This window comes from Physeter macrocephalus, chromosome 13 (assembly GCF_002837175.3).
Source record: "Physeter macrocephalus isolate SW-GA chromosome 13, ASM283717v5, whole genome shotgun sequence".
NCBI classification, from domain to species: domain Eukaryota; kingdom Metazoa; phylum Chordata; class Mammalia; order Artiodactyla; family Physeteridae; genus Physeter; species Physeter macrocephalus.
The window spans coordinates 14,683,653-14,710,378 of record NC_041226.1 but is presented as its reverse complement, the minus strand read 5'-3'; the positions used below and the strand labels follow the sequence as shown (position 1 = coordinate 14,710,378).

At 38.9% G+C, this 26,726-nt stretch overlaps 1 protein-coding gene across 1 annotated transcript in view; it reads right to left on the bottom strand.

Moving 5' to 3' along the window:
* FREM2 (FRAS1 related extracellular matrix 2) overlaps positions 1-26,726 on the bottom strand; it is a 167,065-nt gene that overhangs the window by 2,253 nt on the left and 138,086 nt on the right. Inside the window, exons 14-23 of the mRNA XM_007117016.3 lie at positions 23,704-24,007; positions 21,702-21,833; positions 18,341-18,672; positions 8,611-8,803; positions 7,043-7,147; positions 5,404-5,531; positions 5,171-5,305; positions 4,152-4,278; positions 2,820-3,007; positions 2,092-2,238 (exon numbers count right to left, since the gene is read on the bottom strand). Coding sequence (XP_007117078.2) covers positions 2,092-2,238; positions 2,820-3,007; positions 4,152-4,278; positions 5,171-5,305; positions 5,404-5,531; positions 7,043-7,147; positions 8,611-8,803; positions 18,341-18,672; positions 21,702-21,833; positions 23,704-24,007 — 1,791 coding nt within the window. The remainder of the gene's footprint in view (positions 1-2,091; positions 2,239-2,819; positions 3,008-4,151; positions 4,279-5,170; positions 5,306-5,403; positions 5,532-7,042; positions 7,148-8,610; positions 8,804-18,340; positions 18,673-21,701; positions 21,834-23,703; positions 24,008-26,726) is intronic.

The following is a 26,726-nucleotide window of genomic DNA, read 5'->3' as shown; positions in this document are numbered from 1 at the left end:
TTTATGAGGAATAAAGATAACCTATTTCTCCAACCCATCCTGTCTGGACAATTTTCAGTAAACATCCTAAAAGGTGCACTTGCTCCCCCAAGGATTCACAATGTGGACACATCTCTGAATTTGTCTCACTTGTCTGCTCAGTGTTATGGCCTCCTGGGTCTCTTTCTACCTTCTCTCTCTAGGTTAGGACTTTCTATCTTCGTTTATAAAGTATTTAAGAATAGAGATTCCATTACTCAGCCATAAAAAGAAATGAAATTGAGTTATCTGTAGTGAGGTGGATGGACCTAGAGTCCATCATACAGAGTGAAGTCAGTCAGAAAGAGAAAAAGAAATGCCGTATGCTAACACATATCTATGGAATCTAAAAAAAAAAAAAATGGCTCTGAAGAACCTAGGGGCAGGACAGGAATAAAGATGCAGACATAGAGAATGGACTTGAGGACACGGGGAGGGGGAAGGGTAAGCTGGGACGAAGTGAGAGAGTGGCATGGACTTATATACACTACCAAATGTAAAATAAATGGCTAGTGGGAAGCTGCCACATAGCACAGGGAGATCAGCTCGGTGCTTTGTGTCCATCTAGAGGGGTGGGATAAGGAGGGTGGGAGGGAGACGCAAGAGGGAGGAGATATGTATATGTATAGCTGATTCACTTTGTTATAAAGCAGAAACTAACACATCATTGTAAAGCAATCATACAAATAAAAAAAAAACAAAAAACCTGATTTAAAAAATAGGCAGAAGACCTGAGTAGACATTTTCCCAAAGAAGACATACAGATGGCCAAAAGTCACACGAAAAGATGCTCAACATCATTAATCATCAGAGAAATGCAAGTGAAAACCACAATAAGCTGTCACCTCTCACTGGTCAGAATAGCTATCACGAAAAAGAACACAAATAACAAGTGTTGGTGAGGATGTGAAGAAAAGGGAACCATTGTATACTGTTGATGGGAATGTAAATTGGTGAAGCCACTGTGGAAAACAGTATGGAGGTTCCTCAAAAAAACTAAAAATAGAACTACCATATGATCCAGCAATTCCACTCTTGGGTATATACCCAAAGAAAACAAACACATTTATTCTAGAAGATATATGCACCCCAATGTTCATAGCAGCACTATTTACAATAGCCAAGATATGGAAACAACCTAAGTGTCCATCAACAGATGAATGGGTAAAGAAGATGGGTGTATATATATGTACAACGGAATACTACTCGTCCAGAAAAAGATTGAAATTTTGCCATTTGTAACAAACATAGATGGACTTGGAGGGTATTATGCTCAGTAAAATAAGTCAGACAGAGAAAGACAAATACTGTATAATACCACTTATATGTGGAATCTAAAAAATAAAACAAACTAGTAAATATAAGAAAACAAACAGACTCACAGATATAGAGAACAAACTGGTAGTGGTTACTAGTGGGGAGAGGAAAGCATGGGAGGGACAAGATAGGAGTAGGGGATTAAGAGGTACAAACTACCATGTATAAAATAAGTAAGCTACAAGGCTATACTGTACAGCACAGGGAATATAGCCAATATTTTATAATAACTATAAATGGAGTATAACCTTTAAAATTGTGACACTGTGTTGTACCCCTGAAACTTTATTCTATTTCAAAATAAATTTCTTTTTATTAAAAAAAAAAAAAAAGAATAGAGATTCCTGGGCTGTGCACAATTGTTTCTCTGAGTCCAGCAGTTCACACAAGATCACTCTTATAAAGGTGGTCATAAAAAGTCAACCGAAAGGAGGTTTCGAACAATAAGAGCAGAGTTCCCAACCATCAGATTTAGATTTATATTCCGGACTGAATAAGGATCTTCATTACATGCAGAACTTAAAATAACATGAATACATTAATAAACATAATAATAGCTAACATGTATGGAACGTTCACTATGAGCCCAGGATGGTCTGGTGTGGTTTACGCACGTTATTTTACTCAAAGTTCACATTAACTCTATGCAGTATGACAACTACTGCCTTCTACATGGGAGACATCTGAGGTACTCAGATGTTAAGTAACTTGCATGTGGTTACACACCTATTGTAAGTGACCTTGTTATTGGCCCACCTGAAAGAGTGGTGTTGAGTCGACTTTAAATCCATCGGATCCAGGCTGATTCACTAACAAGATAGCTTCAGGGTCATCCACTGCCAGTTTGGCATTAAACAGGACATTTCCGAAACTGGTGGCTTGTGTCTCTGGCTGAGCTTTGTCCTTTAGGCAATAAGGAAAACGAGGATTGCTGTAGATAATGCCAACTTTTGCAAATGCAGAAAGTTTTCCTATTAGTTTTGTGCAAGTACCAATTACAGTAAGTCCCCTACATATGAACCTTCAAGTTGCGAACTTTCAAAGATGCGAACGTGCATTCGCGTGTCCAATCACGTAAATTAGTTCACGTCTCTGGGGTACATTGTCATGTGCGTGCATCCTCTACAAGTGGTTGTGCTTTTGTGTACTTTACTGTACAGTACTGTATAGAGTACGGTAATACAGTATCTTTATTTCAAGCCCAGGATGTCCAGAAACAAGCGTAAAAACAGCAGTGATGTAGCTGCTACAGTATAGCTGATTGCGTAAGGTGGGTACCTAGGCTAACTTTGCTGGACTTATGAACAAACTGGACTTACGAACGCGCTTTTGGAACAGAACTCATTCATATGTAGGGGACTTACTGTACCATAAAATGCCACCGTTTGGTTTCATTTAAAAAGATGCTATTGTTTTAAAACAGAAGGCAGAAACAATTAGCTTTGAGTATCTACCCAGTTCATTGTTTGGGTCAAAGCACTTACCACAATTTTAAATCTATATAAGAGTGAAGGAGAGTCAGCCAAGCAACCATATTCTGCGTTCTTTGGATTATACTTGGGAACGTAGCCGTCAGCTCCGGTGCACAGGAACACCTTCTCAATGCTGCAGTAAAAGGAATCACCTAGATTCTGGACAGGATCCACCATGACCCGACCATAAATTGTATCGCCTGAAACAGAGACGTGGAAATGTTATTTCTGTTAAGTGATAAGGTATGTCTGTGTGACACTGCAAACAGTTCGTGACAATAATGACACTAGAGAGCGTTTCCTTCTCTTCCTAATCTGGCATCAAATGTTGACGACCTTTCTGCGTTAGCTTCAGGATCTGGTCCACTCCCAGGCCTCAGATGAGACCACTTTGCGGGCGACCACAAGTACTGGAGATTTATTGACCCTCACATGCTCAGTCTGGAGTGGGAATAACCTCAAGGCTTGGCCTATAATTTAACATTCATAACATCCCAGTGTGGTTAAAGTCCAGTTTACATAAGTATATTAGTTGGCAAGATATAGGCAAATCATTATAGGATAACACTAAAAAAGAAAACGTCAATAAAAAGTTGAATTAGCTTTATTTGATTTTTAAACATTTATTAAATTAAAAAAAATTTTACTGAAGTAGAGTTGATTTACAATGCTGTGTTAATTTCTGCTGTACAGCAAAGTGACTCAGTTATACACATATATATATATTCTTTTTCATATTCTTTTCCATTATGGTTTATCACAGGATATTGAACATAGTTCCCTGTGCTATACAGTAGGATCTTGTTGTCCATCCATTCTGTATATACTAGTTTGCATCTGCTAATCCCAAACTCTTAATCCTTCCCTCCCCAAGCCCAGCTTTATTTGATTTTGAAAGAGGGTTTAAGGAAACTCCCTGGTATTTCATCATCTCTTTCACAGCTGCTACTGAACACCTACCATGTGTACTAGGTATTTTGCTAGATTCTGGGAATATACCACTAAACAAGGCAGGCACAACCCTGGCCCATGAACTATATATTCTCATGTAGCTGCAGTATTGGTGTGTATGCAAATTGAAAAAAACATTCAAGGAAAAAAATCCAGACTTGTTTCAAAAGTCATTTAGATAAGGGAAATAGAGGTTAACTTCCCCAGAATAAAAACCATCCTGTGACATATATCCAACTTCAGTGACCCCTCCCTGCCAAAATGATAAAGTCCCAGTTATAATCTCCAAGCCATAAAGGAGGTTATAATTGCCCCCCTCAAACACAATCCCAATAAAGGACAACAGATATAATGGCAAACAGATGAGCAGCCCTCTCATTTGTAAAGTGATACCTTCTGCAAAGGCAACATCACTCTCTTGTCCAAATCCCATGGATCCATCAGACAACCAGAGACTCTTCTTGGAGAGGAGGTACATTTGGGTGTTCAAGCTAAACTCAGCTGCCACTGGATCACTGACCTAAAACCAAGTGTAAAGGCCCTTTTATGTGTTGTTGATGGTTCTGGTGGCGCACAAACACATTATTTGCAGATACACACATGCGTTGTACGCTGACATAAAGAATGGTAAACACTGCACTGAAATTTTCATGTCCAGGGTTTCCCTGGTGGCGCAGCGGTTGCGCGTCCGCCTGCCGATGCGGGGGCGCGTCCGGAGCCTGTGCTCCGCAACGGGAGAGGCCACAACGGTGAGAGGCCCGCGCACCGCAAAAAAAAAAAAAAAAAAAATTTTTTTTCATGTCCAGGCAAACCAACTTCTTAGGGAATTGTAACACTGACTTTGTCCTTCTTAAGAAGACAAAACTGTCAAGGTTAAATCATTTTTCGAATGGGACTAACTAGCATTGCTTGAGCTCATTTCCACTGGTTTACTGGAATGTATAAGGGACTTGTAAACCGTGGAAGGCCGACATTTAGTAAGAGTTCTTGGGCAAAAGATGCCATCACATTTCTTTTAATACATATTGGCAATTAGGTACTCTGAGGTGGCATGAACTACAGGATATTTATTCTCCTTGATGATCAAGAACAAGATGAAGAAGTACAGAACTCTGGGGAAAATTCTCAGATCTCCAAGGCAGCAAACTCCAGATCAGATCCCATAAGAAAAAAAAATAACCCTTGCATACTCTTAACCTGTGGATTTTATATGCCGAACCAGCAACGGATAAAGGGCATTTCTTTCTGCTTTCCTTCCTCCCTTGTTCCCTTCCTGCCTGACTTCCTTTTTTTCTCAGCATGTAAGAATTGAAGTCATTGGGTGAGCAAAAAAATTTTTTTTACTGATAAAAGTAAACTATGACTTTAACAAAGTGGGCTTCTACATGGGAGAAGAATTCTATGAGACACACCTGTTGGAATCGGATGTCAAGGTCAAAAGTGATAGGCTCTCTGGGGTTGCAGGTGACCGGCAGGCGGTACTCCTGATGTGATGGCGTGGTGCATGGCAGCAGTTTTACAGTATAGGTCCCCGAGTAGTCACGTACCTTTAAGGAGCAGAGAGGACATTCGTGTTTTTCATTTAAAAACCTGAGATGTAGTCAAAGGCAGCAGCAAGGGAAAATTAAGAGCCTTTGTCACTTACTGCAAAGTCAGATACAAAGCTCCATTGCTGGACTGGCTGATTATAGGTTGGTTCACTCCTTATGAGACGCAGGGAAAACATGAGACCTGGGTGATCAACTGACATGATCATGGAGCTTGTGAAGGCCGCTAGAAAAATGCCAAGAACAATAATGGTCTAGTGGTTAAAAGAGTTCATAACAGTTTGGAGTTTTCAAAGTGCCTTATGATCCCTTATTTGCATTTTGTCTTATAATAAGCCTGCAAAGTAGCAGGGTTGGTATAATAATCCTCATTTCGTAGTTAAAGAAACTGGGCTGACAAGTGACTGTGTGACTCTCCCGGGATCACACAGCTGGGATGTGTGCCTTCTGATTCCTAACGCAGTGCTTTTCCCACTCTATATAATGCTGCCAAAAAATAATTGTACAGAAATGCTCAAATAGTTCAGGGCTACTTTCCAGGGAGGCACGGCCGTTCAATAAAGGCTGATGTGAATGCACTCATTATGCACTGAAGCTCTGAACAGAACCTCAGACTATTTGCATCCACAGAGCAAGGCACACCCAATTTATAAATGGAGTTTAATTTTAATTAGATTGCCTCAATCATATCTAAACAAAGATTCAGTTTAATAGGAAGGTAGACATGTGGAAGGGAACTGTAAAGACCAGGAAATCCTCATTTTCCGGAACAGTCAATTACAATAAAGCAAAATGATTCTTTTTGGTTCTGTATTTCAGAGCTCAGACTCACAAAAATACAGCAAACTGTCTTTCTCTTCCTGAATTTTCAGCCTTATTCTCTCCGTCCGACCCAGAAAAAAGAAGGACGCAGAAGACAGTGCGTGAATTATTTCCGTCTTCCAAATCTGACATGAGTTGGCACACCAGTAAAATGTGCAAACCAGTTTGGTAATGCGAAGTCAAATAAAAAATTATTTCTAATGAAATGAAATTTTTTATAAAAGCTGAGACACGGGACATTAGTGACTGCCACATTATTGATAGTCACAGCACAATCCATCAAATTAGTAAAATTACATAGCTAATACTGAAGATAATTAGTTAACATGTCTGAAACAAGTGTAATAGTGAAGTGGCACTTCTGTCTCCATTATAAAGGTTTCTTAAAGTACCTAGAAAAGAGCTGTGCTCGCTGAACAAATGACCTAAAATTCAAATTTTTGGACAACACATTTGAAGTAGAGAATGGGAAAGTTGTGGCTATGTTCTCAATCTAAAGGAAAACTCTTAAAATTAACTCAGTAGAGTTTTCTTTTCTTTTCTTTCTTTATTTTTTTGGCCACGCTGCGCTGCTTGCAGGATCTGAGTTGCCCGGCCAGGGACTGATCCCAGGTCACGGCAAGGAAAGCGCGGAATCCTAACCACTAGGCCACCAGGGAACTCCAAGTAGAGTTTTCTCTTAAATTTACTTTAACCATTTGGTATTTTCTCTAAAATTCTACAGTGATGATTTTGTAGCTTATAAGACGTAGCTGAGCAATGATCAAGCCCTCAGGTAGATATTTGTACATACAGGGTTCGTTTGAAATTAAGGGCTTCAAAGCTCATAAGGAAGCATGCTGAAACATGTGCACATATGGAACAACTGTATCCTTGTTGTATGGGGAGCGGCTATTTAAGGGTAATGGGGCTCACCAGGATGTGACAGCACAAACAAGCCATGGAACTGAGCCTCTGTCTTGAAGTTCACGACCAAACGCCCCTCTTCACCGATGCGCATGCTAGTTGGGTAGAGAGAACCTATGATGGGATGGGACACAAGAGTGGGAACATTGGTGACCAAGGACTCCTAATGTCTGGGGTTTCTTCCTAAACCAAATTCAAGTTCCTCTCATCTTTAAGCATTCTAGCCAAAAGGTATTACCAGAAAAATTTTGAGTGATCAGAGAGGCAGAAATATTCTTGTTTTGTTTTGTTTTGTTTTCTAACAGGAAAAGCTGTCTAGAAGGCAGGCAGAATAGAATTAGGTCACGTGAATGAGGTCCATATGAAATATACAGAGTGATTACAATAGGCCAAGATATTTCTCAAAGCTTTAGTCTATAGAAATTAAGCTATAAATTGAGAGACAGGATGAACTGGTCAAATTTTGAAGATTTGGACATGTAGGTGGAAACAGGTTTGTGCTCTCCAGAGTAATTCCAAATGTTATAGGCTTAATGAAAACTCCAAAACTCCCCCAAGAAATTTAGCAAGTTGACCAAAGTTGGCTACAGATAGAAGAAGGAAACATGAGACCCTTATGCAGAAGTTGAGAACCAAGAGATGGATCTGCATTAAGATTCACTTAATATACATTTCCTAAGGCAAGATATGGAATTAAAACATTTGAAATGATCTAGAATGATTGTTTAGGGTGATCATATTACCTTTCACATAGCTTTAAGGTAATTTTAATCTGTTTAAGACAACACACTTTGAGATGTCCTATCAACAGTATTTTCCCTCTGGCTCATAAGAAGTAATGATGGTTAGACATGCATGGAAACTGAACAGCAGTATGTGCCTGAAAAGAAACAGCACTAATTCTACTAATGGATTAATTAGCTTCATGCTTGTGGACTTTGAATTATGATTCTGACATCAAGACTGAAACAAAGTTATGCAGATGATTTGGGGGCCCAAATTGTAGTGGCACGCACCACTGTTCCAAGACATTCAGCTAAAGTACTGTAGAATAATAGAATTTTTAAACTGAAAGAATATTAGAAGCCTAGTCTATCTTTCATAAGAAATTGACTGCCAAAGGTCAAGCAATATGTTTGAGATCACACAGTTAGTTAGCTATAGACCCAGAACTAGAATCCAGGACACAATTTATACTGGGCTTTAAAAGGCATCTCCCTTGTTCAGAAACAAAAATGTGTAACTTTTTCTCTTGGGTTCATTCCTTACTTTCCTTTGGAACTTTCCCTATCCATTTTCTAAAACCGAGAGAGAGAGAGATTGTGTTGAGTAACACATGAATGATTAATCACCTAAAATGGACATTATATTTAACAGTCACATACTATGCAAAATTTGATGCATTGATATAATTTAAAGAAGTTTTTCCATGACAGAAATGAAATTATTCTAAAACATTGACTATAAAAATCAAATACATTGAAAGGTGCTTCTATTATTTTTAGCTGCAGTAAAAATTTCTCTTAAGTCATTCAAATAGGTAAGAAAACTAGTTTTCCAAGTCTCTGTTAACTCACCTTGGAGTTCAGCTTCTGGGGGGCTGACGATTCCATCAGTCCACAAGATGGCAGTGTCATACACGAAAGTCAGACGAAGCTCTGACTTCAAGTCAAAATGCTGCCAGCCTCCTACCCCAACAGGGGAATGGAACACGTAGGAAACATACAGAGGGACTCGAAGAGTCACATAGGACTGCACTAGGTTTAGGACCTGAAACAATAAAATTATATCTATCAACACGATTCAGTGTTGCTAATTAAACCAGCTTGATTTTGTGCAAGCCATTTTCTCCTTTCACTTATCTGAAGGTTTTGAGTTAATCATTGAGGAAAGGAAATGACAGCATTTATAACATTACTGTCCCCCTCACTTAATTTTGGAGCAATTAAATAGTTATTACTCTACTACTTTCCTTTGCAGCAAAGGATAGGCAGCAGAAATCTTTAAGCTAAAGTACATTATTTTGAGCATACTAAAACAGTGCTTTTTTTTGGTAGCAGCTTTATTAAGATATAGTTCATATACCATGTAACTCACCTATTTCAAGTGGACAAATCCACGTTATTTAATATATTCAGGGAGTTGTGCAACTTTCACCGCGATCACTTTTAGGACATTTTCATCACTTCCAAGAGAAATTCCATTTCCATTAGCAGTCATCCCCTGATTCCATCCTCCCTCCCTAGTCCCTGGCAATCACTAGCCTACTTTCTGTCTCTAGGCATTTGCCTATTCTGAACATTTTATATAAATGGAATCACACAACATATGGTCTTTTGTGACAGGCTTCCTTCACTTAGCATAATGTTTTCAAGGTTCATCCACAGTGTAGCATGTTTCAATGCTTTTATTACTGAATAGCACCCCCCTGTATGCATATACCACATTTTATTTATCCATTCATCAGTTGATGAACATTTGGGTTATTTCCAGCTTTTGCCTATTATGAATAACAGTGCTGTAAGTTACTTTTAAATTATTATATAGAGGAAGAGGAAATAAAGCAGGAAAGACCTGGAAGCAAACATACTTAGTAGTGACATGTACCATTTAAGATTACATGTAATAGATGTTTCAACCAAAAAGCTATCTAAATGGGATAAATTTCCTTTTGTATTATCTGTATTAATTCATATACTGCAATAAAACCATGCTTATTTTAAAAAAAGATTACATGTAATATTTAAGATGGCTCAAAAATAAGTAGTTGAAGTGTCTTCTTACAATTTATACTTTCTTTTTTTTTTGCGGTACGCGGGCCTCTCACTGTCGTGCCCTCTCCCTTTTGCGGAGCACAGGCTCCGGACGCGCAGGCTCAGCGGCCGTGGCTCACGGGCCCAGCCGCTGCGCGGCCTGTGGGATCTTCCCGGACCGGGGCGCGAACCCGCGTCCCCCGCATCGGCAGGCGGACTCTCAACCACTGCGCCACCAGGGAAGCCCCCTATACTTTCTTCTTTTGTATTTTTCGGGTGGATTGGGGTCATGGAGGATAAACTAATAATTATTTATTGAGCATCTACCACTTTTCAGACATCGTGTTACGTTCACCAATAAAGCTACTCAATATTTTCATTCTTCCCCATAGTTATATTTATATGCATGTGTGGGTGATTGAATGAATGGATAGAGAGATGAAGGATAGAAAGAGAGAGAGAGGAAAGTTAAGACTCAAAGAAATAAAGCAAATTTCCCACAGAAATTTCCCGCTTCCTTCTGGAGTAGTCCTGCCAATAATAGACCCCAGCCTTTGGCCCATGCTTTTTCTACTCTTTCACACTTTATCATATTCCAAGCAAAGCTGAGGGCGGTCTTAAGATCACCTAACAAAGGTTATCATCCTTAATTCTCAGAATAGCTCTGCAGAACAGCAGGGAAAATACAACTATCCTCTTTTACACAAGAGGAAACGGGCTTAGGTCAGATCATACTGCTTCCAAGTCTGAGTCCGGTTTTCTGATAGGTCTATTTCTCCTTCCACCCTGAGGTGGCAACAGGAATCATACCTGTGAGTTACTGAAAAATTTAAACCATGATAGCTCTTATTTATCATTTTGTCATGGGGTAAAAAGCAAACTCCTCAAATCACAAAATGACAACCTGAATCACCAACAAAAGTATATCGAAAGAAAACCATCCACCAAGCAAATTATTTGATTCTCAGCTGTGTAGTAGCTAACACTCCTCATTATCTCCTAACATGGTCAGCAGGAGAGGTGCCTTTGCACTGAAGTCCTTTGAGATAGCAGTTTCTAAGGGTGGCTATTCCTGCAGTCTTTGAGAAGTTGATCTTGAAGTGCAGTTCTAACACCCTGACAGTGTAATGGAGAGTAATTGTCAATCCACTTGCCACTGGTAATTAAGATGACTATCTCATCCCGTGATTTTAATAAACACTCGTTAAAAAATAGGCTGTAGACATGGATTTCCAATTAAACTTTCCAGGTGCTAAAAATAATTTTGCCAACATTGCACTCTATCCATCAGATGTTACTGAGTGTGCTATTTTGGAGAGAACTATTAACATTCACATCCTAGGAACAAGTTACTTGGCTCCCTGACTCATTCTTACTTGATTTCATTTGATCCTCCTGGTAACCTAGAGTTTGATCACTTCTGGACATGGAATCGGCATCTTAGTGCATTTCCTTGTTCACCACAGCCAGGTCTCTTTGTCTGCCTAGAATCTCTGTCTAAAGGAATTGGAGCCTAAATGGGGCTAGGTAGATCACCCAGGTCACTTATCTGTTCGTTCCTGTAAAATTGAAGGACACAGTGCAATCAGTGTAACCTCTACAGCGGTCCCCAACCTTTTTGGCACCAGGGACCGGTTTCGTGGAAGAGAATTTTTCCTCGGAAGGGGGGGCGGCGAGGGGGGATGGCTCCGGCGGTAATGCGAGCGATGGGGAGGAGTAGATGAAGCTTTGCTCGCTCGCCCCGCCGCTCACCTCCTGCCGCGTGGCCCGGTTCCTAACGGTACCGGTCCGCGGCCCCTGCTTTAGATGCCATCTTAATGAACCCTTCATTTTCTTTCAGCCTATTCCACAGGACTTTTAAAAGAATTTGCTTATACTGAAAGAAACGTATGTTAAATCTGGTATACTGCTCTTAAAGAAACTGTGACACGATGAGTGTGAGTTTACACGTCCTTACTGATTTGTTTCTTCAACAAAGGCAAACAACAGTTTAAATTCCATATTTAAAGGGAAAGTGCAAAGTGCAAATGACCTGTGAAAGGTACCATACTGATATAAATTTCTACCACTACTAGTAAGTGACTAATGAAGGGCAGCAGGTTTATATTTGGGGAGATAGTGCCTGTTGAAGGGACGAGAGAAAGTCTGCTGATCTGTGTCAGATGGGAGAGAAGGGGAAGAATAGGAAGAAAGAAGAGTACCCCAAGAGAAAAATTACATTTACAGTGCTGCCCAAGGTGGAGACTATTGTTGAGGAAAATTGCAGTAGTTTTTGGTTTTAATTTTATTTTTGACTGCTTTTGCGTCTTCGTCGCGGTGCGCAGGCTTCTCATTGCGGTGGCTTCTCTTGTTGCGGAGCACGGGCTCTAGGCGCGCGGGCTTCAGTAGCTGTGGGCTGCGGGCTCTAGAGCGCAGGCGCAGTAGTTGTGGCGCACGGGCTTAGCTGCTCCGCGGCAGGTGGGATCTTCCCGGACCGGGGCTCGAACCCGTGTCCCCTGCACTGGCAGGCAGGTTCTTAACCACTGCGCCACCAGGGAAGCCCACATCGCAAGCGGTTTTAATCCTTCACTTATTTTGGACTTGTAGCTGAAGCTATTCAATTTACATATTATCTTATAGATACTTTAAAATTCTTAGAGAAGTAAGCAATATAGGTTCGTAACTAATAAAAACTAATCCCGATTTACTTTGTTCCTTTGCAGCTTTCACTTGAGCAAGGCACTATTTTACACGTGTTGACCTTAAGCCACAGAGAAGGTAATCGGCTTTGCCAAGATTAGTCAGTACATTCAGGACTAACACTCAAGTATCTAGACCAGCAGGGTTCACTGGGACACAACGTGAGCCACACATGTAATTTGAAATCTTCCAGTAGCCATATTTCAAAAAGTAAAGAGAAGCATATGTGAAATCCATTTTAACAATAGTTTACTTAACCCAGTATGTCAAACATATTGCATTTTAATATGCCATCAATATAAAATAACTTTAATGTAATATTTTACATTCTTTTTTTTTTTTTTGTACTAAGTCTTTGAAATCTGGCGTGTATTTAGCATGCACAGCATATCCCAATTCGGACTAGCCCCATTTTGAATGGTCAATGGCTACACATGGCTAATGGCTACCCTATTGGACAGCACAGATTAGACTCTTCTGCCCAAGGTCTTTCAATCAGACCACACATATTGAAAACAACGATCATTTCAAAATATTTGATAGCCATGCAGTTACCCTACTTTACGCAGGACAAGTGATTTGTGCTTACTTCAAAGATTGACAACTGAGCCAGAGCCATTAGAACCTTATCTGAGGACAATCACGGGTGGGGATTTCCCATTGGTTGGAATTTCTTTCTGTTGCTGCTTTTGTTGCCAGATGTATGTCTATATCATCAAGACGGTGGTGTTTGTGAATGTGTAAAGAAGGCTCATAGATCTCAATAGCTTGAAGTCTCAATAAAGTGTGTACTTAGCAACTCAGTGGAAGACATCGTTTTAACAAGTTAGAATTCTTAGCCAAGGTCTCTGAGTAATAGCAGTCTACACATCCAGGAACATTTGGAAGGAAACTTTGGCTTCTTTCCAGTTGCAAGCCTTTCTGAAGGACTGTGATATCAGAGATGCACAAGGGACCTTGGAATGAGGGAGGGTCAATACTGGTCCACAAATTCTTTAGGATTAAGGACAACTCTATGGGATATTTACAGTATAGAATTATAAATAAGCGAAATGACCAGTAATAGAAGAATATTTAAATAATTATGATGGCACAGCAACAAGGTGAAATACGTAGTAATCAAAAATCATTTATGTGAAGAATTCTCCTTGTCATGGGAAAAGGATCACAATACGTTAAGTTAAAAAGCAGTATACAAAATGGTATGGATAATATTATGCTGCTACTATTAAAAATGGGTATGTATATTGAAAAGAGACTGGATAATATTTTGCTTCTACTATTAAAAATGTGTATGTATATTGAAAAGAGACTAAAAAACATGTCTGTGTACAGTGATAGTGGGATAATGAGTGAATTCTTTTTTATACATTTTTAGTTTCCCAGCTTTCCATGGTAATGTCTTTACTCTCATTAACCAAAAAACCTACACCATTAAAAATATTAATTGACAAATTTGACAAAATAGGAAGCAACATACTTCATGAAAGTTATACATTTTGGATTCTTCTTGCCATTTCTTGAAGAATGATTTAGAGTGGCTTACATCTTAAAAAAAAAAAAAGAGTAAATCAGTGTACTAAGTAGAAAATAACGGAATGGAAAGAGATGACTGCTATAGTATACTCTAGCCCCAAAGGTCTATGTTTCTAAATCAAACACATAGTTTTTTTTTTAAAAAAAGGAAAATTATTCCACTAACCAAGGAACTAAGAAAAAACATGTATACCTTCCCCAAATCATGCTATGTCTTCTCATGAGTAAATTACAATTTCATATGATTGGAGTTGAATTTTTGTAACTCAGTCATGCTCCTTGAATGCTGTTATCGGTTGCTGTTTACCTAACAAGGTGAGAGTTAAGATTCTGACTTTTTAACATCAATAGTCAGGCTGATGAAAGGTGAAATGAACTGAAGTTCTTTAGTTTTAAGAGAAGCTGTTTGCAAGAGAAAAATCACCAAAAATATCCAGTAGTTTAACAACTTGGTTTAACATTAATAACTATTTTGCATCACAAGTGTTTTTCATTGGGTACCCAAACAATTTAAAATTTTATTTAGAAAACACAGGTCACCCAAAAAGGTGGAGCAGAATAATTTATTTATCTCTATTTTTCTTTTCCTGCTATATCTGTTTTTACATTTTAGAAACTAACTGTTAGGAGGAATTTTAGTGGCGAATATCATTAGAGAAATTCCAAGTTTCTTTTTCTTGGCAAGTAAGATGGTTAACTTTTATAAGAGCAAGTATTCGACTCCTGTAACTCGACTTGGAAGGAGCTTAATTAAGGTCTGTGTCTGGTGTCTTCACCGGGTACCCATTTGGTCCCTGGCACAGAGTAGGTGTTCATTGATTATTTCTTTAATGAATGAGTGGGCAACGAACAAGATGGAAAAAGTAGGACCGGTCTTAATATCAGCTAAAGCTAGTTGTAGTCAAACTGCAGAAAACTTAATAAAACTTCATTTATTAACTTCACTTATCTGCTGTTAACAGATAACTATCTTGGATATTTCAGGTGACCCCTTCAGTCTGGTAACTCTCTGTTATAAGTGAAATAATTTGAATATGGGAGGTTAGAGAAGGCAGAAATCTTTAAGAGTGTGTTAGAAACCTCTTTTTAATCACAAAAATAAAATGCAGGGACCTGGCAATATTTCCAGGCAGTAGCTTTAGCTACTAAGAACACTAAAGATAAAAATCGGTTCGTCAGCATGTTGTTCCTGGCAGAAGCAATTACCAGTTAGTAGAATCTGTTTGCATAGTGATTACCCTGATCTAAGGTGGCAAGTCTAGAAAAGGACCAGAAGAGGGAAAGACACATCGATTAGCTGCTTGGCCAGGGCGGTACGGAATTGGCAGAGGACAAATAGACCTGGGGTTATTTCTGTTCTTGTACAAAGAACAGAGGAAAAAGTTTATTTGCCTTTCTTGCAATTTCATCTGTGACCATAACCATTCCTCACATTCGCCCAATTAAAATTATGACATTTAATTCGCTCAATTAAATGTCCAGATAAGTATCATGATGTGGTTAAGAGCATAGGCTTACAAACGAATTGAATTGGGACACGTTATTTGAATTCTCTTTGCTTCAGCAGCTCCAAAAAAGGAGACAAAATTCATATTTGTCTCATAGTGTTGTTTTGAGGACAGAATTAGTGGAAATATGTAAAGTACTTACACACGATGACAGGCATATAGTAAATATTAAATAAATGTTAGCTATTACTAGTAGTAGTAATATTATCAGATATTTTCTCTTCTCTAGAACCTAAAACTTGTGAGGAAAATTAAGAAAATATCTCAGAGAGTTATATTTCCTTTACTTTAATGTGTATTTTCTTCTCCCTCACCTACATTTAAATAATGTTATGTGTCAGGGGAAGTGAGGATATAGGAGAATATCTCAATAACCAGAGAAGTAGAAGTTCAAACCCAAGAAAGTAGGGGAAAACGAGATAGCCATCTCTGAGCTTCACTCTAAGAGAGTGAACAACACGCTTTATTAGATGGTATTGCAATTCCATTTACACTGAGGCTTTAAGAATTTTGTCACAAGAACCTGAAATTTCAATGATTTACACTGAATCCAGATTCAGTGTAAATCATCATGCTTATGTTACTACATTTATTTTCAACAATGCAAAAGCAAAAAAATCCTTTCAGAAGAAACTCATATAACCAGCCGGCCATCTTACTCCTCAAGGTAACACAAGCCAGTTGGGAACTGGATGGTTCAATAATTCTTATACTGCACTCTCTCTTCTCCCTAAGTAGCAAGTAACACAAAGCGTTCAGGCAGGTAAAACTTCACTGAACCCGGCAGTTGCCAGTTTTCACCTAGTGGAGTAGAACAGTCGATAGCTCAACTACGGAAGCAGGGTAATAACTTCTCTAGTTAGCAGTTGTAATGGGGAAAAAAAAAAAAACCCTGAACTTAACTAAATAGAGGAACAGTGATTTTAAAACTCCAGTGAAGTAAAATTAATTTAGCTGAGCATTTTATAGTACGGATTGACTGGAGAGACGGATTTGCATTCAAAATGCCCTTGATACACCAGAAAAGTGGGCTTAAGTAGGATAAGTGCAGGGTTTTCACTAGGGAAGCCTGTCTGCGTTGCACGTATGAAAGACAGAAAATCACTGCCATTTGCAGAGAAGATAGAAAATATTCTTGAGGCTAAAAAGTGACCACAGACTAGACGAGACCCACAGAGAAGCTTCATGGTATGAAGTGCTTTTTAACAAAGAAGACCCAGAACTACAATATAATCCTATTACTATGTCCCATTTTGCTTATGCCAATAGAGTCTGTGACTTCAGCAAGATCCTGAGAGAAGAGCACCCAGAAAGAAAACAGGAATGATTTGATAATGGATTGAAAACAGGCTCTGGGAGGAATGGCCAAACGAATGGAGATATTTGACCTATAAAGGAAGAGGCTGAAGTAGATGTGTTAATATGAGTCTTTATTCTGGGAATAGGACCTTTTTTCTTTCACGTTTCTTCCAGGTGGCAAAGACAGGGTGGGAAAGAGGGACGGGAAGAGGTAACACTTATGGGGGTTTAAGTAACCTGCCCAAGAAGACGTAGCTAGAGAATGTCAGAGCCAAATATAAGTCCACATTTGCTTGATTCCAATATGCAGGCTCTTTCCACTGTTCTACACTGACTTCCTGTTGGTTTTTTTGCTTGGGATTTTTAGTAATTCATGCAAGTTTCTGGATATTTTGTTGCTTTTAGAGGAGGTAGAGATAAAAGTCTCACTACCTTGGAGCCCAACAGTTCCCAGACATAATATGTGGCCATTAGACATCAACACCAGCAGAACTGGTCAAGATTTACAGCTTTGCTCTGGAATTAAACTGATAGTTACTGTCTACTTTTCTCTTGTTACTACTTGTTTTATAGTTTAACATCACAGGAATATAGCACAGAAAAAAAAAAATCCAGCCTCACCTCAGCTAAATCTTGAAAGATAAGACATCTTCTGGGTACCATTCAACGTCTTAATGTATAAGTTACATAAATAAGCTCTCTGTTTTAGTCCAGTTGGACAAAGCATGGCTTTTAATTCAAATACTCCTCACAAATCTAAGCTACACCCTACATATTTTAGATTCTCTATTATCACCGCTAAGGGAGACCTTGCTTCACCATCATTTTAACAACCATGTTGATGGTGGTGATGGGCGGGGATTGTGTGTGTGTGTGTGTGTGTGTGTGTGTGTATTTTATGTGTAAATGTCTGCCTGTGTAGTATGAAGAGGAATCAGTAATTGTAGAGTAGAAATAACAGTAAGCTTTAAATGAAAATACTTTGGGCTATGTTAGTGATGGAGAAATGAACCAGATAGGGAGGAAATGGGGAGAACACTAGAAAGAAAACAGAGGAGAAATGGGAGTAGAAGGAGAGAAAGATAGAAGGCGGGGAAAGAAGAGAGAGAGTGAGGAGGGAGAAAAACTAGACTGACCCTGAGGATACCTCATTTGAGATCGTTCATGATGCATCACAGCCATCTGAACATAACACAAGAAATGAAAACGTATACTTCGAAGAGAAATTCGTATTTGGAGTTTTCTAATATCAGAGTAGATTTGGAGCTTACAGCATAACTATATGGTGTCCTTTCAATACAAAGATCATGTTACTGACCCATTGCTAAAAAATACATAGATTTTGACACACTGTTCTGGAAATAGACATGGATTTCCATACCGCTCATGCCAATTACCCGCTCTTTCTTGTGCCTAATAACCTACATCGCCAGGATGGAAGACTGGAGCTGAGATTTATTCCAAGTCTACGTAACTGAACAAAAGCAACTGGTTTGTCCAGTGGCCAAAGCTCAGATGCTAAAAATCCATACCTGTCCATCGGTTCCAATGGTGCCTCCACAGTCCGTGAGCAGCTCTGACATGTCATAGTAGCTAACGAACTCCCATAAGCAGGCTTCCAGGTTCAGATTTCGGTAGAAGCGTAAGGTATTGGAACCCCTGATAGATGAGCTGTACTGGTAAGGATACGTCTCTCCAATTATTTCTGGATTTTTGGTAGCATCAGTCAAGAACCCGTGGTGGGTCTTTACTTCAGTATAATCTAGGAGGTTGGAGCATTTGTGGTTTCCAACTCGTGTGCCATCAGGGCTGAGGGTGAGCTCAAAGTTGGAGAGCTCCTTGGTGGAGATCACAGGGAGCATGCCTGCAAGAAGTTTTTGTAATCACTGTTACCATTTCTACCAACAGCAAAGGGCTTCGAACACTTTATAATCTCTTTATCTCTTGAGAGGACAAGTGTTATAAAATACTGCAGAGCAGTGATTATAAAAGTGGTATCTTAGGACCCCGGAGGATCCCGAGAATATTTCAGGAGATCTATAACATTAAAGCTATTTTCACGACTCTAAGGTATTATTTGACCTTTCCACGCTTATTTTCTCAGTAGTGTACGGTGGAGTTTTTCAGAGGCTAAAATAAATCATATATTGCAATAGATTGAATGCAGAAGCAGACATAAGAATCCGGCTGTCTTTTTATTAAGCCAGACACTAAAGATATGTTCAAAAATGTGAAACTATGCCACTCTTTTGTGTTGCTTTATAAATTGCAGCTCTTTTTCTTAAAAGTATGTTTTTCGCGTGAACGTGTAATAGATTTATTCTTATTTAAAAATTAATGAATAAATACATATTTAACAATTCCTCAATTTCAAATCCAGTAAATATTTACAGCTATAACCCACAAAACAAAAGGTCTCTGTGGCCATAAATAATTTGCAGGGTGTCCTCGGACCCAAAAGTTTGAAAACTACCACTATACGGTATAGGCTAAGAGTTGGCAAACTTCTTCTGTAAAGAGCCAAACTGTAAATATTTTAGGATTTGTGGGCCACAAGGTCTCTGTTGCAACTGCTCAAAGCTGCCATTTCAGAGCCAGAGCTGCCACAGATGATTTGTACAGGAATTCACATAACTGTGTGCAAGAAGACTTTATCACGGCCAATGGATTAGAATTTTATAGAATTTTCATGTGTCACGAAATATTCTGCTTTCAAAGAAGAAGAAGAATGTTTGGTTTCTTCCAAACATTAAGAAATGTGAAAACCATTTTTAGCTCGCAGACCATACAGAAACAGGTAGAAGGCTAGATCCAGTCCATGGGACACAGTTGGTTGAGTCCTGGCATAAGCAATGCAGCAAAAAGGACTGTGAAAGAGGTCTTCTCTTGGCACCTTTTCCACCTCTCCCTCTTAGATTCTCTGGCCCTGCAAAAGAACTGGTCAGCTTCTGCAGAGCTACGGCTATCGAATGTTTCAGAAAATGCTAAGTCAAGCTCTAGGAGAAGCACAAGGGACCAATCTTTCTATCAGGAAGAACTATTACAGGTCTGCCCTTCCCTGATGGTCCCTTCTGCCCTCTGCACATCTGAATCACACCTCGCATATGGGTCTAAAGGTAGGGTGGTCAAACATGGACCCAACGTTACACTGTAAAGTAAGGAGGTGCAGACTCCTGTCCACCTATGCCCACCAGCATAAATTTGGGTTTGTAATAAGCAGACAAAGCAGAATTATGTCCTTTTCATAAGGCAGGTAAATTCTACCTTGTAGTTCCTAATATTGCCTAATGCTTCCTCTCCTTTAGGTACTTAAAATATAACTAACCTACTAAGTAATAAAATTAATATTAATCTACTTCAGGGATAAAGCGAATTAAGAGGAATAGAACTTGAAAATGTCTTCTGTACCTGAGGAAATGTTCATAAAATGTGGGTAAAGTTACTGACTCAGAAATTCTGGCCACACTTCCCTATCCAGAGAAAATTTAACGTTGTTACTTGCATTTTTTTAACCTTATTTTAATGCCTAGGAAATGTCTTAGTTGTTGCAATAAATACTGGGAAAGATTTATGAGACTCCAGATATGAAAAAGCAAATAGGTGTTGAAGGCAGGGATTGAGATTCCAAATTGCTTTACTGTAAGTCCAAGCTCAAGAGTTTTGGAGGCACACTGTGCCATTTCATAAAAGAGAGCAAGCACATTAACCAAAGCTTTGTTTCATTGTGTTGTGACATGTGTGAAATTTATCTAATTTTAAAGAAGGCCGAAATTGTCAGACTTGAAAAAAAAACTGGGCAGAAAGGAAACAGAAGCACTCAAAAGAAGCAGGACTTGAAGTTTAAGTTGCAAATTGAGCATTTATCGTATGCTTGGTTATTCAGAGTACAGGCAGACCTCAGAGATATTGCAGGTTTGGTTCCAGACCAACGCAATGAAGCGAATATCGAAATCAAGTGAGTCACATGAATTTTTTGTTTCCCAGTGCGTATAAAAGTTATGTTAAAATTTACTAGGATAAAGAAGATGTGGTACATATACACAACGGAATATTACTCAGCCATAAAAAGAATGAAATAATGCCATTTGCAGAAACTTTGGATGGACCTAGAGATTACCATACTAAGTGAAGTAAGTCAGACAAAGACAAATATCACTTATATGTGGAATCTGATAAAAAAAAATGATACGAATGAGCTTATTTACAAAACAGAATCAGACTCACAGAGCTCGAAATCAAATTTATGGTTACCAAAGGGGAAACGTGGGAGGAAGTGACAAATTAGGAGATTGGTTTGGGATTGACATATACACACTACTATGTATAAAATAGATAACTAACAAGGACCTACTGTATAGCACAGGGAACTCTACTCAGTTTTCTGTAATAACCTCTATGGGGAAGAATGCGAAAAAGAATGGAAAATATATACATATGTGTAAATGATTCACTTTTCTGTACACCTGAAACTAACACAACATTGTAAGTCAACTATACTGCAATAAAAAAATTAAAAACAAACTATACTGTAGTCTATAAAGTGTGCAATAGCGTATGTCTAAAAAGCAATGTACACACCTTCATTAAAAAATACTTTGTTGCTAAAAAACGCTAACTATCCTCTGAGGGAGTCTTAATCTTTTTGCTGGTGGAGGGTTTGAAATATTGAGAGAATTACCAAAATGTGACACAGAGACCTAAAGTGAGCAGGTGGTGTTGGAAAAATGGCACTGATAGACTTGCTGGAAGCAGGGTTGCCACCAACCTTCAATTTTTAAAACACGCAGTATCTGTGAAGTGCAATAAAACGAGGTCTGCCTGTATTCAGTAAAATAAAGCAGGTAAAGAGAAGCCCAAGCCACCTCCATGGATTTGCTCCCCCAAGTCACCTACCGTCTATGTGGGGCATGGTGACAGCGAGCTTGATGAGGTTTGTGTACTTGGGGTCCTCGGGACCCGTGTAGCGCAGTTTAGCTGAGAAGGGCTCTGCTCCCACTATCCCTGGCACCCGGGGCTGGCAAAGACCTCGAGGCAAAATGAAGACATTTATGCTAAAAGAAGATAATAGACAACACTTAAAGTATATATTTTTAAATAGGCACTATTATTTTTCTGTGTACTTTAAAATTCTCTGTGAACTAAGGCACAGCTGAGAGTTGATATTATGAGGAAGCAAAAGACCACGATGGGAGAAGTAATCCCAGCAGACAGTTCAATGGCTTCTTCTTAACATTTGGGGTATTTTATAAAGTTTGAGAAAAAATAAATATTATTCAATGTGATTTAATTTGTGCTGGACACCCTCTGTTATGGTCATATTCACAAAATCGTCTTAACGTAAAGTATAAACAGGCGTAGTAAAAACGATTGAAAAACAAGAGGAAAAAGTAAGTGTAGTTTAATTAAATGAATGAAATTGTTACCTTAGAATTAAATCCTTAAGACTAGTCATAAAATTTACATTATTTATAATAAAACTAAAAATGCACTCATTCTAAAAAACAAAAACTAGCCTTCTTAGAATCAGAGAGCAAAATATATAGTTTTCTCTATATATGTAATTTCTTACAGTATGTATATTATAAATTATAACTCATTGTCTAATCTATCTGTCTATCTAGAATTTTAACATGAAAATCTTCCTCGTATGTTTGCTTTGAAAGCACTGTAATGTCTTCATTTTAATACCATGGAAGAGACCGCCTGATGCTGGATCACAGTTTCCAGAGAACTAGGCAATATATAATTTCTTTTCTGTTTGTAGAAAACAGATCAGAATCAGGCCCTAGCGTCTGGGATGTCTGCTTTATTAATCGGGGGCGACTCATTCTAAGGCATTGTTTAATTTATTTTTGGTACCAACACAATAGTTTGGTTTTAGGTGAAATTTAAAAACCATGCATTCTAATCCTAATAAAAGAACATGGTTACTCTACATGTTATCAATAAATATTGATCCTGAATATATAATGGTGGGAGGTGGTACATATAACTTTTCTTGCTGCAACATATGTACATCTCAAGTGTTGTACACAAGTGGAATTTTTAGAAATAGAATCTTATAAAAAGACTGTTATTTTAAAACTCTGATTTAAACATTCTTCTGCAGAGTAAAGGATTAGTTTATAAAGTGGATTTCCTGTCTCATCAGTGTCTTCTCCAGCCACATGTTATTTTCCACCTCCACTGTGTCCGGGCTCTAGCCCTGACCTCAACCTCCCCTCTAATAACCAAGTATGGACACTAGTATACACCTCTCTACCCGGACTGTCCTTCCCCTCCTGCCTCTGCAAACTCCTGTTCATCCAGCCACCAGCTGGGAGTGATTTGGCATCACATATGAGCTGCCCTGTCCAGATCTGACCCTTGCGTACCAACTGCTTCATCTCCTGATCTCCCTTCCTCTCCCTTACTTCCTGCCCCATTTCTCTGCTTGTAGTTCCCAGAATACACCATGTTTCTTCATGCTTCTACGAGTCATTGCCCATGCTTGTTTTCCCCTACTGTTTTCAAGACTCAGCTTAAGCATCTCCTCTTTGATGAACCCTTTCCAGATCCACTCAGGCTAGAACCCATCACTACTACTTTTGCATTTCTGTGTCCTGTCCAGACTAAAATTTGTCCGTGTCTTCAGTTTGAGTATGGACTCCTGGAAGGCAGGAAAAAAAGCCTGACAGCCAAAAGCCTGACATATGCTCAGTGATCGAAAAATGCAAAATGAATAAATATTTGTTTTCTAATGAATATTTTTGCGAAAATAGATTATCATTTAAAAATACTTATGGAGTATTACGGAATACATGGGGCATTTGGAGGAAAGAATAACTGGAAATTAGACATATATAACATTCCATGGTATTCCAGCGACCTTTATGTGAAAACGGCCATGCACTACCTTCTTCTCTGCCGATGGTTACGGCAGGGCTCATCAGCTCCAAGCCTTCGTTCCCATCGGCATTCACGGCCCGAGCCGCACACTGCACCCTGGAGCCAGGCTGGAAGTATATGGAGTCTAAACTGATCATCTTGGATGAAGTGAAAAAGGTGTCAAAGTCCACTTCTCTCATGGGGCTGGTCACTCCGTCGGGGCCCGCGGGTGCGCTGATCAGCCATCGGTACCGGGTCAAAGTGTCATTGATGTTCTCACTTGCACAAATGGATCCTGTTTTGTCATAGTCTGAATATTTAGGGTTGCAAGCCTATGGGAAACAAATATCTATGTTAGGGCCGCAGTTCAGAACTAGGTGGAAATTATTCCTCTTAAGTTCTCTCTCCCTTAGTGTTTTCACTGCTACGTTTTTTCCCATTTCTACATGTTATTCATGCAACTTTCAAATTCCTAGTCCTAGCGATGCTAGCTTTTATGAACTCTAATCTTGCATTTCAAACAGCTTATTGGCCTTTTCCACCTTTAACCTGATACGAGTAAAAGTGATACTCATTTCATCATCTCTCGAATCCTCAGAGTTGTCGAATCGTCCTTGTTCTTTTCTCTCTCCCTCTCTTCTCCTCTCTCTCATTTTGCCCGGGACATCCAGTGGGTCAGTGAACTTGGTTGATTCTTTTTGTAGGATGTCTCTTAAGTTGGTCTTTTCCTTCTCATTCCAAGCATCACCTTTCTATCTAATTCAGGGCCTTTCTCGTCAGGTGACCACTGCTGCCATGGTAACACTACAATACAACCCCTCTTCTCATGCCATTCTTCTGTGCAAGAGCTCCCTGCTACCCAACAAATGAAGTGCACATTCCTTAATATAACATTTCAAGACCTCTGTAACTTGCACTGCATTATTATTTCTGCCTCGCTAATCCAATAAACATTTATTGTATACCTATTATATGTAGGTCATTACACCAGGGGTATTGCAAAGTAAGAATAAATGCGTCCCAGTTTTTGCTCACAAGGAGCTTATAATTCATAGTTAAGAGAAGGCAATTGAAAAAGTAACTATAATATGCCATTTGTAAGGCAACAACTTCATCCAGGAATGACGTTTCCTTATGTGACTATTTAAAAAATTTTTTTAACGTCTTTATTGGAGTATAATTGCTCCACAATGGTGTGTTAGTTTCTGCTTTATAACAAAGTGAATCAGCTCTGCTGCCATGGTAACACTACAATACAACCCCTCTTCTCATGCCATTCTTCTGTGCAAGAGCTCCCTGCTACCCAACAAATGAAGTGCACATTCCTTAATATAACATTTCAAGACCTCTGTAACTTGCACTGCATTATTATTTCTGCCTCGCTAATCCAATAAACATTTATTGTATACCTATTATATGTAGGTCATTACACCAGGGGTATTGCAAAGTAAGAATAAATGCGTCCCAGTTTTTGCTCACAAGGAGCTTATAATTCATAGTTAAGAGAAGGCAATTGAAAAAGTAACTATAATATGCCATTTGTAAGGCAACAACTTCATCCAGGAATGACGTTTCCTTATGTGACTATTTTAAAAATTTTTTTAACGTCTTTATTGGAGTATAATTGCTCCACAATGGTGTGTTAGTTTCTGCTTTATAACAAAGTGAATCAGCTATACATATACATATATTCCCATATCTCTTCCTTCTTGCGTCTCCCTCCCTCCCACCCTCCCTATCCCACACCTCTACGTGGTCACAAAACACCAAGCTGATCTCCCGGTGCTATGCGGCTGCTTCCCACTAGCTAGCTATTTTACATTTGGTAGTGTATATATGTCCATGTCCATGTCACTCTCTCTCTTTGTCACAGTTTACCCTTCCCCCTCCCCATGATGGACACTTAGGTTGTTTCCATGTCCTGGCTATTGTAAATGGAGTTGCAATGAACATTTTGGTACATGACTCTTTTTGAATTATGGTTTTCTCAGGGTATACGCCCAGTAGTCGGATTGCTGGGTCATATGGTAGTTCTATCTGTAGTTTTCTGAGGAACCTCCATACTGTTCTCCATAGTGGCTGTATCAATTTACATTCCCACCAACAGTGCAAGAGTGTTCCCTTTTCTCCACACCCTCTCCAGCACTTATCGTTTCTAGATTTTTTGATGATGGCCATTCTGACCTGTGTGAGATGATGTCTCATTGTACTTATGATTTGCATTTCTCTAATGATTAATGATGTTGAGCATTCTTTCATGTGTTTGTTGGCAATCTGTATATCTTCTTTGGAGAAATGTCTATTTAGGTGTTCTGCCCGTTTTTGGATTGGTTGTTTGTTTTTTTTGTTATTGAGCTGCATGAGCTGCTTGTAAATTTTGGAGATTAATCCTTTGTCAGTTGCTTTATTTGCAAATATTTTCTCCCATTCTGAGGGTTGTCTTTTCATCTTGATTATGGTTTCCTTTGCTGTGAAAAAGCTTTTAAGTTTCATTAGGTCCCATTTGTTTATTTTTGATTTTATTTCCATTTCTCTAGGAGGTGGGTCAAAAAGGATCTTGCTGTGATTTATGTCATAGAGTGTTCTGCCTATGTTTTCCTCTAAGAGTTTGATAGTGTCTGGCCTTACATGTAGGTCTTTAATCTATTTTGAGTTTATTGTTGTATATGCTGTTAGGGAGTGTTCTAATTTCATACTTTTGCATGTACCTGTCCAGTTTTCCCAGCACCATGTATTGAAGAGGATGTCTTTTCTCCACTGTATATTCTTGCCTCCTTTATCAAAGATAAGGTGACCATATGTGCGTGGGTTTACCTCTGGGCTTTCTATCCTGTTCCACTGATCCATATTTCTGTTTTTGTGCCGGTACTATACTGTCTTGATTACTGTAGCTTTGTAGTATAGTATGAATTCAGGGAGGCTGATTCCTCCAGCTCCATTTTTCGTTCTCAAGATTGCTTTGGCTATTCGGGGTCTTTTGTGTTTCCATACAAATTGTGCAATTTTTTGTTCTAGTTCTGTGAAAAATGCCAGTGGTAGTTTGATAGGGAT